The 22973-nt window shown below is 37.7% G+C and overlaps 1 protein-coding gene across 1 annotated transcript in view; it reads left to right on the top strand.

Moving 5' to 3' along the window:
- Positions 1–540: 540 nt before the first annotated feature.
- The window catches only part of ush2a (Usher syndrome 2A (autosomal recessive, mild)), a 241331-nt gene continuing 218898 nt past the window's right edge, over positions 541–22973 (top strand). The window contains exons 1-5 of the mRNA XM_067367352.1: positions 541–1073; positions 2480–2645; positions 19047–19182; positions 21070–21133; positions 21277–21571. Of these exons, the coding sequence (XP_067223453.1) occupies positions 541–1073; positions 2480–2645; positions 19047–19182; positions 21070–21133; positions 21277–21571 (1194 nt within the window). The remainder of the gene's footprint in view (positions 1074–2479; positions 2646–19046; positions 19183–21069; positions 21134–21276; positions 21572–22973) is intronic.

Genomic DNA, 22973 nt, shown 5'->3' on the forward strand with positions numbered 1-22973 from the left:
ATTGGCTTCAGAAACCTGTTCGAATGCATGTTGGCAAATAGCCCGCTGCGATAGTAACGTGAACAAGGTTGAGCTCGTGCTCAGTCATCAGTCTAGTAGACTCTTACTCTGGATTTTTTTAAGGAACTATAAACCTACCTGATTTGTTTTTCATCTCTTCTTTGTGCATGTATTTTATGTCCTTACTGTACACCATTTTTGAAAGGTTATTATAAATCTCCTCTTTATAATGCCACTTGAATTGAGGGTGGAAAGCCATGCCCAGTGCAATTCAGATGCACCAGCAAAAGTAATTGTTAAGCTTTTCTTGCATCAAGTGGAATCCTAAGAGCCTTAGGCAGGGTGTCAGGGTATCATATTTTCATAAATATGTTTTCACATATGATTTTACTCTTCCTTTCTCCCTTTGGTTTTCCACAGGACTTTGACGGGCCCAAATCCTAGCTATCATGTGAAGGCTTTGGCCTCCTCTTTGACATTGTGCCATTAAGCTGCGCTGCCTTACCCAAGGCACTGGACTGTAAAAATGTCACCACCGGCATGACCATCATTACTTATTTAAGATCACTACATCAGGAGGCAACCTCGGCACCAACAACGAATTGGCTCCTTGGGCACAAAGGTGCTATGTTATTACTGTACACCCTAGGCTTTTATGCCTCCCTCAGCCTGGTTGCCCCTCAGGGCAACTTCCCCAGGCTTGAGAACATAGGGGCATATAAATCTGTCAGCACCATGCCGACGATGGCCACATGTGGAATTCCTGAAAGGAGTACTTTCTGTCAAGCCGGCCAGGTTCAGGAGGATCTCCTCACCTGTATCCAGAAATTCTGTATCCAAGAGTGTCCATATAGTTCCTCTACGCCAGACTACACCAGCGTTTTCGCCACAAAGGTGGGCACGTGCTGGAAAAGTGATGCACGAGACCACCATCCAGGTGCAGAGGCTGATTCCACCAGCTTCATCTTTCCCACCTCGAGAGGTTGTCCGGCTTCCCCCTCAACTCTAAGCTTCGGCCCAGCAAGCTCATTTACTCTAACGGTGTGGCTGAAACTCGAGCAAGACACTGTAATGTAAGTAGACACACGTCCAGAATTTTCCCTTAAGAAGATCAGAGAGGCAGTGCAAGTGTTTCTGTCACTTAGAGAGTGAATATTTTACTTAATCAACCAGATCAGTTTCAATACCTGTTCCGTTCCAGGAAAAGAATGACTTGTTAGAACGCCGCTGTATGATCTAAACCCGATATGGATTAGCTCGACCGCTCGCCTTGCCAGAGCTGGTTTTATTCAAAATAGCTTTTCCTGTGTAGTTGATCCCCACTCAGCTGTTGGTTGTCCTCACCTCATTTTCAGACATTTCCTCTGTTGTATCTCCACTTTGAAACCGTGTTGGTACATGGAATACATTCTGTGAGGAGTCCTGCCAAGTTGAAAAAGCTATGAGCCCTGCTTGCTCTGCTCCGGCAAGACCAGCTGTGGCCAGTTTTAGATCAATGAAATGAAATTGCCACAGTGTTTCCTGAGCTCTGGCAAAAAAACATCAACTCAAAGGCCACTTTGTTTTTCCACAGCACAGAAAATGATATAGTTGAAAGTGGGTGATGGGATGAAAGGATGGAGTCAGAGAGGCTGTAGACGAAGAACAACTGTTTCAGCATTTTATATCAAGTGCAGAGCTTGAAAAGGGAGAGAAAGCCACCAGAGTGTAGTGTTGAAAAATAAATAAGCGAGTCCGTGCGGTCAAGGCGGTTCATCCAACGCAGTCTCTCCTTGAAGTGGCGCGAGGCGGAGTCAACAGGCATGTGTGTTTATTCTGTTCTTAGTGAATTAATTGGCCTGTGTTTAATACCTGCCTAAGATCCCCTTGGTAATATGACATAAAAATATACACCGCTCAGACGTAGTTTTTTGGAACACTTGCCTTACTAGACATATTGAATACTAAAATGTTGCCTTCCCTGGAGAAACCTGGCCTAATTGCAAGTGGAGCAGGCAGCAAAGCTTGGCTATAGGTGAGATGTTTCTGACTCCGAGGCCAGCCGCAACCTGAGTACAAATGCTTTATGATTTATTGGATGCGGTGGCCTGTGTTCGTAAATGCTGCCATTTCCCGTAAAACGTCTGTAATGGTGTTTCATATGACAGTGTATGAGGTTGTTTTTGAGTAACAAGAAAAGGCAAATGGAAAATATTGATACAACTTGCATAAATGTCAGAGTGATGCTCATTTCAGATGGCGAGGAATTTCCTAGTAAAAGAGGGTTGTTGGAATTTCATTGCCGATCTTTTAAAGGTCTATTGATTGTTTACTAATGTCTTTCACTGCGAAATTATATGAGCCGCTTCATATGAAGATGTATCATGCAACACAAAATGTAGATACTTCATGCAAATTTAAGGCCTAATTTGGATATTCTTTTATGGTGTACCTACATTGCTTTTATCCAATCATTAATGTTTATTTTCCTATTGTGCAGGACTTTAATCGAAAAGAGCACTGTGGGCAGACTGGTGCTGCTTGTGACGGTCTCTGAGGAAGACATTCAGATCCACTACGGCATTCAAAGCAGACAAAACTTCTCCATAAGCATGAAGACCGCAGGTCACATTAGCATTGGCCGCTGGACACACTTGGCTGTACAGGTAGGAAGCACGTTTCAATTCTCTTATTCTTTCTGTGGCTATTTATATTGGAAAATTGGGCAGGACTTGATTTTATCCTTCAGGATTTGTTTGGATTGCTGTTAGATAGCTGCAATGTTGTTGTTGTGGCCTTGGTTATGTTGACAAAGTAGCTTCAGAGGTGGAATATGTATATCATTTTTAATTTATTGCCTTCATGTAATTTCTCTGGCATAAAGGCGCTTGATGTGATCAAGAATATTTTAATGTCTTGTACATTAAAATATATGTCGCTGAGCTGACAGTGGTGATTGATAGTTTTTTAGCACTGCAGAAGAAATAATATAACAAGCTTGGTCAAGTGTCATGTAGTGTTGCTCTGGCAACACTACTAAATCACGCTCCATTCATATTTGAGGTAATTAGCTGCTGGAAAATATTGATATTAATATTGTGTCGAGAGAACCCGCAGCAGGTTCTCGCTGAACCCATGTCACAACAGATTTCCACTTTGGACAAGATGCATGAATAGAAGGCGTTAATTACAGTGGTAAACATCTGCTTTCCTGCAGCTGTGAGGGCAGGAAGGGGGAAGAGAGCAGGTCAGCCCCTCGCACACCCCGCTCTGAATACATATCAACACACACACCAGGCCCAGTCGCTCCTGCTTCATTCCTGTCAGAAATTCTCAGCTGTTTTTGCCTCTGCTTTGTTTTCAAAGAATGATCCGCATCCATTGCAGCAATGCGAATATGAAGAGCACAAAATCTGTGGAATTGCTGGGTCATGTTTCATTCTCAGCTTTCGAAGCCCTTTGCACAGACAAAGTACCAGTCAGCCCCATCAGGACTGGCTCTCTGGCATTGTTCAGCTTTGCGAATGGCTGCCTGTATCTCCGAGTCAGAAATGAAAAGAGAAAGAGCAGAGGATAAACTTGGCCATCATCAGGAAACAGAGTGCTCTGTCTGTGGAGAGTATTACCTTACAATAGTAGTGATTATTATGGCTTTAAATTGCAATCGTTCAGATTATGAATAGCAGGTTGACTTCTGGGACGGAAAACATTATTATGATAATGAGATCCTTCCCACAAATTCAGAGGTAATATGTTCCCTTCCTGCGACAGCCTTGACTTGGACTATATAAGATATATTCTCTGTGCCCATTAGGAATTTAAACTGCAGGCCGGCCACTGTATTCCAGGGACAAAATTAGCCTATTTTCAGCCTTAACTCTTCATGGTGGTCTACTTGCGGAGGGCTATTACTGATGCAGAAGTACCTGTTTTTTCACCAAGCATAGAACTAACTTTTAAATATGATTATGAAACACATTACAAAAGTAAACATGAAACTTTGATTGTATGTTAACTATTTAACAAAGACATATATATGAGTCATGCATCTGCCCTTTACACATCTTTTTAAAAGTGATAGCTAGACCTTTTAACTCTGCAAAACTACACATTTTCAAAACTGACTAGTCAGCGGGTTGCTTGAACAATTACTGAGGTAGTTGTTCCTAAGAAAGACTTTTGTAATTAGGCTGCGGTTAATTTAGGCTTATGTCCACCTGACACCAGATGTGTGTCTTAGGGAGACACAATATACATGCTTTAATCAGATAAATGACAGATATTAAACACAATGGATAAATACAGTAACTCTGATTCTTGAAATACTGTAGTCCTCACAAAAAAAAGAGATATATACAGATTATGCATAATTGTGTTAAACTATATTATGTAGGCAAAAATGGCTGCTGGAGAAACATGTCAGAAAGCTTTTTTTTATTGTTTTGTGCAATAAAAAAGTTGTTTAGCCTATTTATGTTGAATGTCTGTCAGTTATATCCTAGGAATCCCCTGTCTGAGAAGTCTCTTTGAAGCATCAATAGGTCTAGGTATGGACACAAATTTTACAGTTCAGTTTGAATTCACAGGCTTGTGATTAGATTCATTTCTGATTTTGATTCAATTTTATTCAAAATCAAATCATTGGGGTATATATCAGGTAAAGTACATGGCAAATTTTCTCAAGAAAAAAAAAAAAAATCTAATGCTGTAAACTATACAGGGAACCCCAGTTGGTACATTAATATTAAAGGTTAAAATTAACTGATGTAAAGCTGTAAAGTGCTTCATTTGAATCCGAGGTGACATATGACATCACAGGGGCACAATCATTTGCATATGACTGCCTCTGAAGCAAGACAACAACACCTACTTTTACATCATTGTATCGTTAACCCGGCCCACTGGTGTTGAGCAGCAAGTGGATCTAAAGAGTTATTTATGATAAGATTGTGATAATACCAAGATTGCGATTATAAACTTGTGTTAATAAGTTGTTTTATTGACATTTTTCCGTGATTGAAACACTGAGTGATTACATGAGACATGATACAGATGTCGGTAAGCTGTACTGTATCTTTCAACATACCTTCTGGTGTTCATTCATTTTATTTCATGCTGTAACTAGTAGTGAAGCAGAAGAGATAATCCATTCACATGCACTCCATGCTGCCGCTTCGCTTGAACTGAGCCGCTACAGTGATCTGTCACACCACATTAAAGAGCTCCAAAACAGCATTTATTGACAAAATTTGACAGAATTTGAAAACTGAGACTTTTTTTCATATCAAAGGTAACAAAGCACAAAGTTTTCTGCAATTGATTGGATAGGAGGCACACTACAAAGTTTTGTTCATTCATCAACTGAAAACAGCATCGACTAAAAGATTCTTGGGTACTAAGAATCGATATTGGTTTATCAAAATGAAAATCAGTTAAAATCAAGAAATCAATATTAACCCAGCCTTAGTGACCAACTAGTTTGCCAACCGCTTTTTGTCTTGTGTACTTGAAAAATGAACACCAACCTAAAATGTGTTTCTTCATATTGTAGCCTATTGGAAATAAAAAAGGGAAAATGTGTTGTAAAAAGTTGCTAAAAAAAATCATTTTAAATACTTTTATTTTGAATTTGTATTAAGTAAATACCACAGTGTTAAGGTACTATACAAAATACATGTGATCATTTAAATTTTATTTTATTGACATTACAAATATTTTTATTTTCAATCAGTTTCTGTTTTATAGGTTTAACAAAGAAAAGTCAAGTCTTTCCAAGTCAAATACCTATGGGTACACATAACCCTGGTTGAAAATCACTGGAGTAGTTGACCATCCAAGCCCATCCATGCCGTTAGTTTTACACATTGTTACCCCTTCCTTTTTCTTTTTAAAGGTGCCATCGAACGTTTTTTTACAAGATGTTATATAAGTCTAAGGTGTCCCCTTGAATGTGTCTGTGAAGTTTCAGCTCAAAATACCCCATTGATTTTTTTTAAATAATTTTTTTATCTGCCTATTTTGGAGCATAATTAGAAATGCGCCGATTCAGGGCTGCTGCCCCTTTAATTGCTTGCGCTCTCCGCCCTCCCAGAGCTCTCGACTCTATCATTGCATAAACAAAGTTCACACAGCTAATATAACCCTCAAAATGGATCTTTACAAAGTGTTCATCATGCAGCATGTCTAATCACGTAAGTACAGTGTTTATTTGGATGTTTACATTTGATTCTGAATGAGTTTGATTGTGCTCCGTGGCTAACGGCTAATGCTACACTTTTGGAGAGACTTATAAAGAATGAAGTTGTGTTTATGCATTATACAGACTGCAAGTGTTTAAACATGAAAATATCAATGGCTCTTCTCTCCGTGAATACAGTAAGAAACGATGGTAACTTTAACCACATTTAACAGTACATTAGCAACATGCTAACGAAACATTTAGAAAGACAATTTAAAAATATCACTAAAAATATCATGTTATCATGGATCATGTCAGTTATTATTGCTCCATCTGCCATTTTTCGCTGTTGTTATTGCTTGCTTACCTAGTCTGATGATTTGGCTGTGCACATCCAGACGTTAATACTGGCTGCCCTTGTCTAATGCCTTCCATAATGTTGGGAACATGGGCTGGCATATGCAAATATTGGGGGCGTACATATTAATGATCCCGACTGTTACGTAACAGTCAGTATTATGTTGAGATTCGCCTGTTCTTCGGAGGTCTTTTAAACAAATGAGATTTATATAAGAAGGAGGAAACAATGGAGTTTGAGACTCACTGTATGTCATTTCCATGTACTGAACTCTTGTTATTCAACTATGCCGAGGTAAATTCAATTTTTTCAATTCGATGGCACCTTTAACAATTTTAATCTGAAATATAAAACTATAATATACAGGTGTTTTTTAGCACAATCACTATCACATTACTTTCACATTCCCTCAGGGTCAGTTTGGGATTATTTGTTGTCTTTTAGTCTGCTACTGTCTGACAGTATGGTTTTGTAAAAAGCAGGCCACCAAATAATTAAGCGACCTGACAGGTAGGTGTCTTTTGCCGTCTGTGGAGGAAGCCTGTATAGTCAAAAGAAACTCCAAGATAAAGAGAGCGGTGGAAAAAAGAAACACTCAAACGGAATACAACATTACAGCATTTAGAAAGGCTTCAGGGAAAAAGAAAAGAGGAGTTGATCTGTTGGTGCTTGTCCGTAGTCATTACTTTAAGAGGAGAGTGAGAGCAACAGAGGAGGAGAAGCGAGAGAAGAGTGATATGCCTTTTATGCTGCCTGCTTGGATGACGATGAGGAGCGACAGTGGGCTCCTGTCAGTTGTTTGTTGCGCTGCTTATTGTGAGTAATTTGTCTCTCTGAAGATGTGGGCCGTAATTGAGATCAAGCAAGTATCGCGTGGCATAAGACTCGGCAGGGAGGAAAAGTACAACGGTGTTCTTTTTTGTCTCTCTTTGCACGTCAGTTCAAAACCGTGAACGTATCACAGCGTAGCTGACGAGCCTCGGCAGGTCTCGACACTTGAAAAGAGTCGTCGAAGAGGGAAATCTGAAAATGTAAATGCCAAGGAGGAGCAAAGGAGGAGCAGTGATTACAGCAGTTCCTCAATGTAAATCTGAATTATCATATCAATGCGTGTCAGGTGCCTGTCATGACAAAACTCGCTCTTATAAATATTTAAAACTTCCTTGTTCTTGCATATAAAGGTTGGGACTCTTTTGATGTAGTTCTTTGCTAGTGAAGTGGACATTATCACATCTACATCTTGTCCATTTCAGGGTATCCATGTCGCAAACATTGTTGTGTCTGCTCTCACTTTCAGATCTCGTGTTTGGTTTCCATTTAAAAAGCTCCTGTGATGTCAAGTCGAGACAGGACCTTGCCTGTGTCAAACAGATCTGAGCTATGCCTCTTGAAAACTCATGCACTCCTTTAGTTTCTTATTTAGAAGCTGAAATAAAACTATAATCAATTTCCTTTTTCATTGATTCTTTTTGAAGCGACTGTTTTTTCATGCGGTTTCTAAACTGATATGTAGAATCATAAAAACTTAGATATGAATTTATACAATAGTTAGTTCTGGTCTTTGAATTTGATTGGCTGAGGGTGTTCCAAGAGTGCTGATAGACACTCCATCAGCACTGGGCTTTCTCCAGTGAGTCTACTTTGTGAGTCATTGAATCATTGAGTTGTTGAATAAACCGATTAATTTAAAAATAAGCATCAATTTTAATCAATTCAGTCGAACAAGTGACTATCTTTATGAACTGATTTATTAAAAAAACGCTGAAAACACATCACGCTTTATGAGTGCGAGATTTGAATCAATCACTCAACTGATTCATTCAAAAACTCTTGATTGTGTGTTGCTCAGAGACCTGTAGAAGATAATTTTGTTCGAAACTAACAAATGCTTTAGTCATAAGTTACTTAATATTATTCTCTTATTTATTGAACTATTAAAAAGCATTGTAATATTATATATTCTTTAGTCTTGCATAGTCAGACCTTCAGACTGACAGCAGAAGGTCTGGACTCTATCAAAGCTTTCATTGGCCAAGGACCGCCCAAGAGGACGTTTGACTGACATGTAACACAACCAATCACAGTTTGTTTTGTACCATGTTTAGGGGTGTGAAAATGGTAAGTCGATGTCCCTAAAATAACCGATCGGCGTGCAATTATTCGTTCAAGAACGTTGTGCAAGTTTACCACAACAATGGAGTCGCAAACTTATACTTTTGAAAATCCAGCATTTAGTTGATCCATGAAAGCGCTCATTGTCACAGTTGTAAACACAATAACGTTCTTCTTCCACGAAGGGGTTTGGCATCACGGCATTTGTTTCCACACGGACCGTTAAAGAATGCGACACACATGTCTCCTGGACATCCTGTAGGATTCCACCCACCAGATGAGGACTTCCTGAAGTGTTTTCAGTTAAGTGTGCCATATGCATCAGATGTTCAGCCAATGGTCTGTGGGTGTGATGTCTGAGGCTGAGACTATATATTGTTGAATATACAATTATGTATGATAGGCGGTTGACAGTGGATTAGATTGCACTTAGCAAATTTATATGTGTGTACGTGATATCTTTTTTACGATTATCTTTAATAATCCTGTAATGGTGCAATGATGACAGTTACCGTTTCTGTAAATCTGTAAATCTGTAAAACCAAATTCTGTAATTTCAATAGGAATCTTTGTGATTGTGAATTTGTGTGAGGGCAAAAGATTTCCTCACACACATTTCACAATGGGTTCAAGTTGGTCACACAGATTCGCTCTGTTAACCTACAGAAAGCTGCTTGTTTAGAAAGTGACTTCAAGTGTGAACTGTGCTTTATACATCACTACGCTATTGACAGTAGACAATGGACCTTTTTGCCTGCAGAATTTGACCACATATTTACTTTATTTTCAAACATACAAATAATTTTTTGGGGAAATTGCCTTAAAATTCCACTTAGCTCAAAAATCTGAGAGGGCACATTTCCAATAACAGTATGTTCTCCAGCTCCTGGGGGAATAGTTCTGAAACTGCGCTCTTGTGGCTGTTTATATGTTGTCTTTGGCTGTTCAAAGTTCGTGAGAATTCCACGAGTTAATGAACATTTTCACGCACAATTAAAGCTTCCACAAGGGTCTAGGCCTTGGCCGTGCCATTTCGATCGCAGAGGCTTGCACTGTGGCAGACACTCGTTCTCCGGGGACATTTGTTTTGGCCAAGAGCTGCCGAGTCTCAAGCTCTTAACCCGAATGTGCACATGCCTCATCACCCTGCATGAACTTCACCCCACCCAAAGATAAGTAGGCCAGCCAGCCCATGGCCCAGGGCCCCTTGAGCCAGAGGACCACTAAAACCGGGGTGAGGTGCTGGGGTTGGCAAAGGGTAGCAGGCTGCCTCGAGTCAAACTATCTGTAATATGGGAAAAAAAAGAGATCATGCAGTGTAATAAAGGCCTGTAGGCAGCTCGCTTTCACAGTATATGTTTAGTAATACAGTCTTTAACACAAATAGACTCAAAGCCCTCACTTCCTGTTGTTGTACGCTGTGATCGCAGCTTATTTTTCATTACTTTTCACACTAAAACACTGATGATAAAACACCAAAAATGGAAAATATACATTTTGAATCGAGAATGTCATGATGTTTATCTTTATAGATGAAAGTGTGCTGTGAATAAACTTTGCCGAAGAACAGGAGCCAATCTGAAGCAGAGGAGACATCAGCAATGCTATCAGGCTGCCCTCTGGCTCTGGCAGGGGAGCTGGCAGCGGGTCAGCTGACCTTTCAGAGCTTCTCATGCCACCCAGAGTGATGGAGACTGATTGGCAGCGCAAGTGAAGGTGAAACAAGGTGGATGGAGGCAAGGAGAGCTTCCACCTTTCCCCAGCTCACTGTCTACGGGCACCGGAGGCCATGAGTGGTGAATAAATCACCCCAAAGTGTTGACAGGAAATTAGAGTCTTTGCTGCTTTAAGCTCCTGGAGCTGACTTCTACAGAACATGGGTGGCACTTCTCGCAGTGCTTATGAATATACTGGTTTTAAATTATGTGTCGTATCGAAATGAAAATACACTGGCCTTTCGAGAACCGCCAGCAATGACGTACAGAGCATTGTTTAATCTGGTCTATCGAGGCGTTTATATGTGTTTCAGCGCATCAAAGTCAGACGGAATTAAATGTTCACCCAGAGATAGGCTTTCCTTGGCAAGTTTTCTCAGGAGTCTTTATTCAGATTAAAGTCAGAGAACATCAGCGGCGGATGGATATAAATCACAAAGGGCAATGCTGAGTGGCGGAGCTCCCTGCGAAACTGGTAATGGCCATAAGTCGATATGTGGAATTTCACTGTATATTATGTCTCTCAAACCAGGCGTGAGTAACAATGACAGACGGGCGTACGGCCACGGGGCAAGAGCCATCCCGGAAATCGTCCGTGTTGATCAGACATATCAAATGCATTGTGCGGCAGCAACGGAGTCCTGTAATCTGTCATAGCTGCGGGGTCACGGCTCTTTGCAGATGTGGCGGAGCTGATTACGTCTCCTCTGTTTAGCTGCCACTGCCCTTCTGCCTAGTTAGCATGTGTTTATTGCTAGTGAAAGGCGCGAGAGGGATGGGTAGAGGAAAAAATGAAGTGTACAGTCCTGGATCTGAAGACTGTCAGGAGATGGATGGGTAGCTCGTGGCACGCTGCCCCTGCATCCACAATCTGTAAAGTGTACAGCAAAGTCATATGAACACACCAGCACTCAGCGTACTACATAAATAAGGCCAAACGGCAATAAGTCAGGCGCTAAAATGCGCCGGTATGTTAAACATTTCCGGCATTTCTAAATAAACGGCAATTCATCAAATAGAAAACATCACATATGCACTACATTGACTCAATTATATATTTCATCTTTGGAGGTAATAAATAATGAGAGGCTATGTGAAATGTGGGCTTGGTTATTTTACTTTGATGGTTGTTCAGGACTGGTAATCTTGCAAGTGAATGATGTATGTGCTCACTTACTTGGTCTGATTTTCAATTCCATAAAGGTTATATCAACATTAACTGCTTTAACGTCTCATGATTTTGAAGGACTACAATGCATTTTATATATACATATATTATGAATATATACATAGAGATTATGTGTATTACATAAACACATCAACCTCTGTGAGTAATTTTATTCTTTTAGTTTTATATTTATTTTATTTTGCTATCATTTGTTTATACGTTTATTTATATATTTAATGAAGGAAATGTAAGTAGTACTTATCTGTTCAAAACTCTCTGCTTACTGGTCCAAGTCTCTATGGTGTCATTAGATATGACTCGGATTTCACCCTCAGTGTTTATGTAATGGGGTATAATTCAACAAAATCACTTGAAGGATCCTACTCTCTAAAAAGTTGTTTTTTTTAACTCAGTGGTTGAGTTAAATGTTTGCCCAACGTGTTGGGCAGTTTTATTTAACTCAACTATTGTTTAAAAATTACTGTATTGCTTGCTTAAAATGAACCCAAAGTATGTTGTAAATTAACATGTATTAATATGTTTAATAAATGAACATTTATTAATAAGTTTAATGAATAATAATTAAACAATAAAAAATTATTAAATTGCTCATTATTGTTGCCTCTGGTAATTATGTCTTATTTTTAATTTCCAACCTATTTTGGGTTCGTTTTAAACCAGCCATGAAGTATTTTTCAAGCTACAGTTGAGTTAAATAAAACTGCCCAGCACGTTGGGCAAACACTAAACCCAACCGCTTGGTTAAAACAACCCAGTCGCTAGGTTTTTCTATTTTCAACCCAACTTGGCTTGTTTTTAACCCAGCATTTTTTAGAGTGTAAATATTACATTTCAATATGAACCAGGAGTTTGTTCACATGAGTCAAATGAGTTCAAGTAATCAGAATAAGCAATGGTAATAGCAATGCGTGCATTTGATTACAATCTGTAAAAATCAAAGACATGGACATTGTTTCAGGTGGTTTGGATTGTTATTATGGCTTCTCAGAGAGCATTTTGTGTTACTTTGTGCTTTAACAGTATTGCCATTAATTTGCATAATGTTTCTAGTACTTTCAGAGGCAGACACAAGTAGGAGAAAAGGGAGATAACAGGAAAATCACTTTTGGAAAATCACTATTACAGTAGACATTGCTCTTTCCATTGTTGCATAGAATCTGCATTGAATTCACCCTCCTCGCTCACTGGTGGGAGAGCATGTTTGATTAATATCCTTAATGACAACCGGATCAATTAGGAACATTTGCACTTGTAAATTACTTGTAAATGTCATGTTTTCTAGAAACAGTGCACTTGAAATCATTATCTTGGTATAAAAAGAATGTAACTCACCACAAATCTAGATATTCATGCATCAGTAATTTCCCCAGCAGGAAGACTATTAATGATGCTGTAAAAACAAACAGCTTCCAGTAAAACAATTATGCCAAATGTTTACAGTCAGTAGGGTTTCTGAATATTTACTAATTTCCTAGTTAAATATGTCAAAGTTGCAGTCGTATCCATTAAGCATTCTGTTCTGTAATGCATAGTCACTGCTTGAGACTGAGTATCTTATGCTACTAACCATTAAGGTGTCAATATGGAACAAATAAAAATATGAAAGGAATAATAAATAAATAAATAAATAAGTCAGTTATCTGTTGCTATTTTCTGCCTGGGTCCTCAGCATAAACTTTTATGTGACGATGCTCATTCTTTACTGACACATAACCATAGCTGTAGAAATTATAGTAATAATACATTGTTTTGAAAACCTAGTTAGTTAAAATAAATCCCATTCCATTCAGACACAGTGAACAGTGAAAAAAAAAAAATCTCAGGATATGCTTTCTGTGTAAAGCATTGCCTCTGAAGAATTATTACCTTTATTAAAAGCACTGACACATTGCCTTATATATTTCTGACTTCTCCAGCGCCACAGAGACAATTTTCTTTTCTTAAATAAACTGTCATGCTAGTCTTAATATATTGTTGCCATCCTCACAGCAGGAGAAAGAAGGCTGATATAAAACATGTATATGTGAGATTGGTAATTGTATCTTTAGTGTACTTGAGTAGAACAAATGTTTCTTTCTCATGGCTGCGTTAATGTGATAAAGCTGAAATTGGCTTTTCATCAGTTTTCTTCGCACTGTAATGGTGGACAGTGAAGAGAGGCCCCGGCATCAATAGCGACTCTGCAAACTTCCTGTCTATGCTAGTTATATTTCACATCACCACACTGGCCCCTCAGTGCATTATGAAACACGTGATAATGTAACAAATTACAAATATGAAAAGCTTTTTGCTTCATTTAAATGATAAGAATCACAGGGAGGCCTAGCTATAAGCCATAAATAAAACATCTCACTTGTTTGCGGTTATGTATGTGTGAGTGTGTATGAGGTGACGGGAGAGAGTGCGCGTTCAGATAGAAGGGCAGGGCTCCGGCAGGTATCAGCGTTAAAAGAGGAGGATTGCTCGTGCTGATACCCTCATCCAGAGTGGAATATTTCTAGAGGCCCTGACAGCTCCTCCAGTGCTGAAATGGAAAGGGCTTTATCATGGAATGGTTTGTCACTGACGCTGCTGCAGACGACTTGGCTTCAGGTTAAGCTTGTATCTGCCCCTGCTATATGGTTCAAACCCAAAGATCACAACATTGTTTTTGGTGTGAATTATGAAATCATTGATATAAAAAGCCCCCAGTTAGATTTTAGAAAGATTGTGCCCTGTTGTTTTCTTAGAATAGAATCTGAGGCTAAATTGTCTTCCTTTAATACATGAAAAGGGTTTTAAGTATTTCATAAATCTTGTGTCAGATGGTCTGCTTCAGTTCAAAAAGGTTATCTTTTATTTTTTATTTTATTTTATTTTTTTCCAGAGGTTTTTTTCTTTCTTCCTGACCTTTTTGTTTTCTTTCGGACCATTGGAGGCAAAACTTTGGATTTTGAGTTTGTTGTTGAGTCTAATATAAAGTGTTCCTCGGGACTTTCACAACAAGCCGTTTTTGCAAATTTGTTTCAATAAATGTTCAGTTGTGTTTTCTTTCTCTTTAACTGAAGAATGATTAGCTTTTATATTATGTGATCCCTTTAAAGAATTATTACACTCTAAAATAAAAAGATTTACTCGTCCTCAAGCCATCATAGGTGTATATGACTTTCTTCTTTCTGATGAACACAATTAGAGTTATATTAATAAATATCCTCCGCGTCCAAACTTTATAATGTCAGTGAACGGGGGCAACGAGTTCCATCCATCATAAACGTACTCCACGCAGCTCCGGGGGGATAATAAAGGCCTTCTGAAGTGAAGCGATGTGTTTGTGGAAGAAAAATATCCATATTTAACAAGTTATAAAGTAAAATATCTATAATACTGACGTTGCGACATTTACGTTTTATCGTAAGTTGAATAAGGAAGGCGTAGGATGTAGCATAACCCTTTTGAACTGTGAGAGGAGTTACACTTTCTTCGTAAGTTGAATACGGAAGGCGATCTGGCGGAAGCTAGATATTTTACTTTATAACTTGTTAAAATGGATATTTTTCTTATCGCTTTGCTTCAGAAGGCCTTTATTAACCACCGAAAACATGTAGAGTATGTTTATGATGGATGACTGCACTTTTGAGCTTCAAACTCGTTGGCCTCGTTCACAGCCATTATAACTCTTGGGTGCGTCAGGATATTTTTTAATATAACTCTGATTGTGTTCATCAGAAAGAAGAAAGCCATATACACCTAGGATGGCTTGAGGGTAAATCTTGGGGTAATTTAGATTTTAACGTGAACTAATACTTTAAAGACCTTGTTGTGTTGCCAGGTTTTAAAAAAAAAACCACACACACACACACAGCAAGGCTAGCTATGTTTGTTCAATATTCACTTTTTTACAAGACAAAAGACCTTTAGCAGCTAGGTAGACTTACTGTTTCTTAATGTCAGCTAGTTATTAAGTTACACTTTTGGCTCTGTGTTTTTTAGGGTGTTGTTGTGTCTTAGCATTGTTGTTTCCCACAGAGTTAACAGTGAAAATTTAAGTACTTTCCCCACCATTTCCAATATATATTTTTGTGCCTACTTTATGTAAAACCACAATACTTTAGGAATAAATTATTGTTAGTTTCAGCAGTAGTTTCTGTCTACGGATAGTTGGACCTTTGCTAAATAGCCATTGTTATATAAATAATGGCATAAATTTGTTGCACATTCTGGTAAATCCCTGTGCAGATTAAATGTTCCCTTTTCAATTTGAAAGCGGAGAGGAGCTTTTAAGATGTCAGCACCTGCTGATTAGTACGTTACTAAGAGCTCCAATGAACGTCCAGTTATTAATCTGCTCTAGAGCTGAAACCACCTCCACACCAGTTTGATCTCATAAGGCAGCGTTCCAGACAGGTCAGACCAGTCCCACACTACAAACACACACTTTGCACATGCATTCTAACACAACATTAGCTAACCAAGTGACTGACTTGGGACACAAGTAGTTCAAATCAGAAAAGACTTTTATTCTCCACCTTCAAAAGAAACATACTGAGATTGACAAACCTGACTCAATGATCAACTATATAAATGGGCAAAGAAGAAGAAGAAGAGTGTGTATGTTGCTTATGAATACCATATTCATATATCATTGAGATAAAAAAAACACACATTGGGATAAAAAGCCACATACATGAAGCATCACACTTGTTTCTTGGACAAAAAGCCAGTAGGATTTTTTCATTAGCTTTTAGATTATTGCAGAAAATAAGCTCTGTGACCATCAAGTTTATGATTTTTACATGTTTTATTGATCAATCTTCACAAAATACAACTTTTATGAATTTTGAATACTAAATACATTTTTTTACAAAAATAAGTAAAAAGCAAAAATTAGGCTAGGCTATATATTACACCACAGTTGCACGACTTCAACGTCAGCACCACTAATTTTCCAAAAAATATTTTTTATTTCAAATCTACAAGTTGTTATAAATTTTTAGTTAAAATAGTTTGCTAGAGCACAAAAAAAAAAAAAAAAAAAAATGAAGCAGTACTAGTTTTCTCTACCTAAATCTACACTACAATATATAGGGTATGATTTTAGGCCAAAATTCAGCATACTGACAAAATGATAACTGCAAATCCACGTTTCGCTGCCTGGAGTCCAGTTGTTTCCGTGAATTGAAGCGATTGCTTTTCTTTTCTTTAGCTCTCAGCAGTCTGTAAAAATATACCAAAGATTTCTTGTCAAATCTATTTGTACACTCTAAAAAAGGCTGGGTTAAAAACAACCCAAGTTGGGTTGAAAATGGACAAACCCAGCGATTGGGTTGTTTTAACCCAGCGGTTGGGTTAAATGTTTGCCCAATCTGCTGGGTAGTTTTATTTAAACCAACTATTGTTTAAAAATTACTATATGGCTAGCTTAAAATGAACCCAAAATAGTTGGGAAATTAAAAACCAGATGCAATTAGAGGCAACAATAATAGACAAAAGGTGAATGTTTATAAGCTTTAATATTTTATTAATATAAATTTAATAGCTTAATAGTTTATTAATATACATTTATTAATAAGCAATTTAATAAATGTTTATTGTTTAATAATTATTCATTGAACATTAATAAATGTTCATTTCCAACATACTTTGGGTTCATTTTAATTAAGCAATACAGTCATTTTTAAACAATAGTTGAGTTAAATAAAACTACCCAGCAGATTGGGCAAACATTTAACCCTACCGCTGGGTTAAAACAACCCAATTGCTGGGTTTGTCCATTTTCAACTCAACTTGGGTTGTTTTTAACCCAGCATTTTTTAGTGTACAGTCAATCACAAAGCTCTTTCCTGTTTTGAATGCGTTTTGTGTGTTTTTTGCAGCATTCACACTGAAAACCAATGCTGCCACTCAGTCTTTTTGCCACTCAGTTGGTGTAACCTCAATCACTCCAGCCATTTACCAAGCAGCCATGTTTGGTCGGTTAGCAAAATGCCTTAGCCCCTACTGTTAGACACTGTAACAGCACTATGTGGAAGCAAACATCTTTCTCCATTCAAATATTATATTAGGCTTTATGCTAGGATTTATGCATGCACACTTTGGGTGTAAGCACAAAATTATAGTAAAAATTAAGTAATATTATGCACAATACGTGAAATCCCGCACTGATATTCAAGCCCAAATAAAACGAGTGAGGGGAGGCGGGTTGTCAACTCGCTGTTGGAGAGATGACAGAGCGAGAAAGCGCAGCTGGTATCTATTGTAAATGAGTAAATGCGTTTCGGATATTTCACTATCAACATGTATCGAAAATCGATATTTTTTACAACATTGCTCTTTATTATTTCAGATGCCTTTTTAAAAGACTACAATTGAAAAATATGTATATTTAGGCTATATATAAAGTTTAACCCGCCAAAATGGCTAGTAGGAAAGACTGTATTACACAGCACTGTTGAAATCAGCCCACATTTGGTGGGATGGCCGGTGTTAATGTCAAGCCCTGGCTATTAGTGTGTTCTGAGAAAAAAAAAATTATATATAGTTTATATTTCATCATAATATAGGAGATATTTTATCAGTATCTGAATTAAGAGTTTAAAATGAACTTAAATGTAAAAATGTTTGCCTTGGACATCACAGCTTAAGGATCTCACTAGTGAAGGGCTCGGGACTGTGCCCATTCTTGTGATGCCATCAGCCATTCAGCATTATCATGAGGTCATGAATGGGAATGCTAAAAAAATGGATGTTTCTTCAGGCCTCCTTGGATTGTAGCTAAAAAAATGTTGTTGCCTTCAGTCTGTGTGTTGCTGGTTTTGTTTGGAACTAATTTTGTTGGATAAAAAAATAATAAAAACATAAGTTCCTCAATATAATTTTTTTATTTATTTGTTTATTGAATGGTTGCATGAAAGCTGTATCCCAACTGTGCTTTTTGGGCTGAATCACAACCATCTTATATTGCTTACATTTTTCATGTCATAAACACTTACTTTGATGCTACAGTTAAAAAAAAAACCCTCTATGTTGTCCCAAATCAACAGTTACTAGAAAGAAAGGGGGAGAAAAGGAAAAATGTGAGTACCAGAGCTCTTTCAAGAGTCTGCAGAGCTGGTAAATGGGATGAAGCACTTCAAGATTCATTTACATCACTATGACGTTGCTTCAGATCTCAGCAGCAAGTCATTGGCCAGTTAGAGATTTCAAGAATAGCCTCTCTACAGTCTTCAATCAGCAGCCATGAAAGAGAGCAGCTTAAGCATCCTCAAGTCTAACACTGCCTTCATCGTTATGAATTTTTTTTAGTTGACTTATTTCCATGCACCTTTGTGAAAGAACATGCAAATATGAATGTGATGGGGGTGTTTTCTGAGAAGAGTATCCACAATCATCAGCCATAGAAAACATAAATATTACATCTATGCTGCCTACATTTGAAAATTCTTAACTACTTTTTAGCAATATTTTTCAGTATTGAATGAAATGTTTATTTATAATCAACATTGCACTCATTCTTCTGTTTTTCTTATGAATCCATAGATGCATGACACAAGTGTGAGCTTGTTCCTGAATGGTCAAGAGGAGGATGGCACAGCTTTGGACACACAAACCCTAGCAGGGCCAGTTGATGACATCACCTCAGAAGGTGCTCTGTGGATCGGTAGGAGTTCTAACGGTAATGATTTCTGTACTTCTACATTCGTCATTTAATTTTTAATATGCACATTTATTTCATTTGAATTAGCTTTAGCTGCAATTATCCTTATTTGTCCTCACAGTTTCCTGTCACACAGAATCACACAGTTTCCTATCACTCGATTTGAGTACAGAAAAGGACACACTAATTTGCAGACATGTTACATTTTTTCCATTATAGAAATATTCATAAGCCTGCAACTAATCATAGTTGGAGTTTATATAGGTCAGGGGTGACCATATGGCAACAAATAATCTCCTCATAAATGAGATGAGATGGGATTTCTGTAATACCCCCAGGGAATGAAATGCACACATAATCACACACACACACACACACACACATACAGAGAGAGAGAGAGAGAGAGAGAGAGAGAGATTTTGAATACACATTCACAAGTAGTATAGACTTGCTAAAGTTTAAGTTTACTCTTCTGTCATTCTAATCTAAGCACAACATTGCTGTGTTTGTTAGTGCAAAAATGACAATAATTCTGCCCAAATCTATTAGAGGACATAATAAATTGGTTACCACTGCTGATAGTTTCTCTTATTTCCTAAATGGCACAGGAGAACAAGGAAGCAACCCACTGCATATAGTCTTCAAAGAGAGCATGCTTCATTTACTCAAACATGCACACACAGAATAGCTTCACATGAAAGTTGCAGTCTGTGTAATCCATTTTGCACACATTATAAACTCTACATACTGAGCCCAGGGGTCTGAAATGCTTGTTTGATTCATGTAGAACTCATGTGGACAAAGCATGAAAGGAGTTCTTATGAGATTAGAGGTACAATGCTGGGTTCAGACAAACATGACGCCATTTTAAACTTTTTACTAGAGCATAAAAATACAAATTTCGGTATGAATCTTTTATTTTTGGTGTTTCTGAATTTGTATGGCCATATTTAGGATATGCACATTTCACACTGTTTAATGAAACAATTTTACACAACATTTCAAAAGTTTTGAGTCAGTAAGATTTTTTTAAAATAAATGAATACTTTTATTCAGCAAGGGTGCATTAAATTGATCTAAAGTGACAGAAAATACATTGTTACAAAAAAACCCCCCTGATATTTCAAATACAGCAAATACTATTTTTTAATTGTCTATTCATCAAAGAAATCATGAAAAGAAATGTATCAGTTTCCACAAACATTTTAAGCAGCATAACTATTTTCAACATTGATAATAATAGAAATTTTACTTGAGCACCAAACCAGATCTTTCAAATTATTGTCTTGGTCTTGTTTAGTATAGGAGACTTCTTTCAAAAAGACCCCAAAATTTGGATTATCGTAGTGTACTTCTATTCAATTTCATTTAATATTGAATAATCTCGCTTCTGGTGTACAGACTGGTTTGTTTTACAGTCATTGTTGTCTGTAAGTAATGGTTTTATTATTATATACGTTACACTTTTCTTTGGCTTGGCATGTCTTGCGTTCTCATATATGCATACAAACTTCATTAGTTCATGTTTTTATGAATGAAATGTACTATATAAATACAGCAATGAAATCTCATATAAAACACAGACTCGGCACACAAAGATGAAAAGATTTCAGGGCAGACATCCATATGACATCTCAATCAGAGTCGGTTATTAGAACAGAAGTGATTATATCTTATCTGGTGATGTAGATGGACCCGCACGTTTAGGCTTGGATCTATGCCGCCCATCCAGCCGGTAGGATTAATGCTCACAGAGAACTGTAAATAAGCATAATAGATCCCACCATGCAGCAAGTGTCTCTTTAACTCAAATAAAGACACAGATAAGGTAATCCACTAGTTGCTATGGATCCTGCAGACCGTCTTCAATAGAGCCCATTGACTTTCCTTTCTTTTTCTCTCCAGGGTCAAATCAATTCATTGGAAGGATGCAGGATTTTAGATTTTATCCAAAGACATTAACCAACAGGTAAGCATAAGGTCAGAGGACATTAACATCAGATATAGTTGGTAGTTTTTTATAAAAATGTGCTATATAAAATCTGGGTCCTGAAGCAAAACCAGTTTAGAAATACGGATATGGCAATCAAATCATGCATTTCCGTATTTCAGAGAGATTGAAGAGGTGTACACTGGGCAATTCCCTCAACTACACACCCAGTCGACATGCCGCTGCCTCGCCAGCCACCCCAGAGTGCATCCCCTAGTGGAGAGGTACTGCATCCCCAATGCAGCCAATGATACCACCCACAACAAAGTGCTCCGCCTGAACCAGGATGCCCACCCACTGCATTACATAAATGACAACGACATCGGAACCACCTGGATCTCCTCCGTCTTTCACACTTTAGAGCTGCTGGACAAAGGAATAACCATCACTATAGATCTGGAGAACGGACAGTACCAGGTACATATGGCTTGTTGGGAATGTTGTTCCAGGACCAACAAAAATGACCTGAAAAATCCCTGCTTGGTTCATGCTGTGAATTTAGAAGACCTGAGCCTTTATTAGGGTTTATAGTTAGTTTAACTTGATATTAGTTTAGTTTACAGAGAATCAAGAAACTGTATGATTTGAAGCAGTGGTTTTCAACCTTTTTGACTCAGTTTGTCCAAGACTATATTCGAAAACCCTAATACTTCTAGTACTCATGTAATAAATGAGTAATATCACACGAGTAGCTGTGCGATATGGCTGTATATCAGCATGGCTGTGATTTGGCTGTAGGCATGAGGCTGCAGATAATCACAGCGTGCTGATATATAGCTATATCACACGGCTACGAGTGTGATATTGTGTTTATGCAACAGTTCGACGGCACAAGTGTGTAAATAAATAAGAAGGGTCTTTAAATCCTCTTTTGTGCAAAACTACTTCCTTCGGCCATGGATTCAAATCTCAAGTTGACAGTTTGACCAAGGCTCCTTTACTATTTCTAAAGCGTCACTTTAGAACTAATAACGAAGGAATGTTGAGTCCCTCCATTGAAACTCATTGTATTTTGTACAGTATTATTGAGAGAGAGAGATCGCCTGAGTGAGCATTACCTGTGTCTTTTATAGCCTAACATTCATTCTTCATGTCCATAATATTAAATCCATTAAAAAAACCCATTTGAATGTCTGCTGATGAAAGCAATCTTTGTATTTGTCCTTTTTACAGTTTTCCATAACAGCACTAAAACAATGTCCTTTGTTTACAAAAGTCCCTTTCAATTTAAAAGTCTCTTGTGACTGACTCATATACTTGTAAAGTTTGTGACTTTCACTCAATCCATATTATGCACTAATGGACCCTTTCTCAATACCAAATACAACATATTATTTATATAAAATAATATTTATTGAACAACAATATTTAAATTAAAAATAATAGCCATTATAAATGACAATAAGAAATAAACACAATTGTACAATTCAGTCAGATGTACAAAAGCAGTGCTCTACAGGATGTAAGTTAAATATAGGCTTAATATTAAATTACTAACTATTACTAATATTTAACATAGCCCAATTCTCTTTGCTCAGGATCCAGTAATAGATTAACAAGACCAAAGACTGCCCATTTATTGTACCCAAAATGAATTATATCTCATGTTTAACAACAATAAGAGTCAGCTGGAAACCCCCTAGCACTGGCCAAGATGAAGCTGTTCTCGGTGGGTACACAAGCACTGAATGGCCACTGACGGCCTGGAGCTCGCATATCCGAAAACGTCTAAACAACAAAAATAGGCACTATGATTAAATATGAGTCACATATTTCAGGTCTAAACAACTACATTCTCGCCTAAACTCTTAAAACTATA

The sequence above is a fragment of the Chanodichthys erythropterus genome, chromosome 18 (assembly GCF_024489055.1).
Source record: "Chanodichthys erythropterus isolate Z2021 chromosome 18, ASM2448905v1, whole genome shotgun sequence".
In the NCBI taxonomy this organism is placed as follows: Eukaryota; Metazoa; Chordata; class Actinopteri; order Cypriniformes; family Xenocyprididae; genus Chanodichthys; species Chanodichthys erythropterus.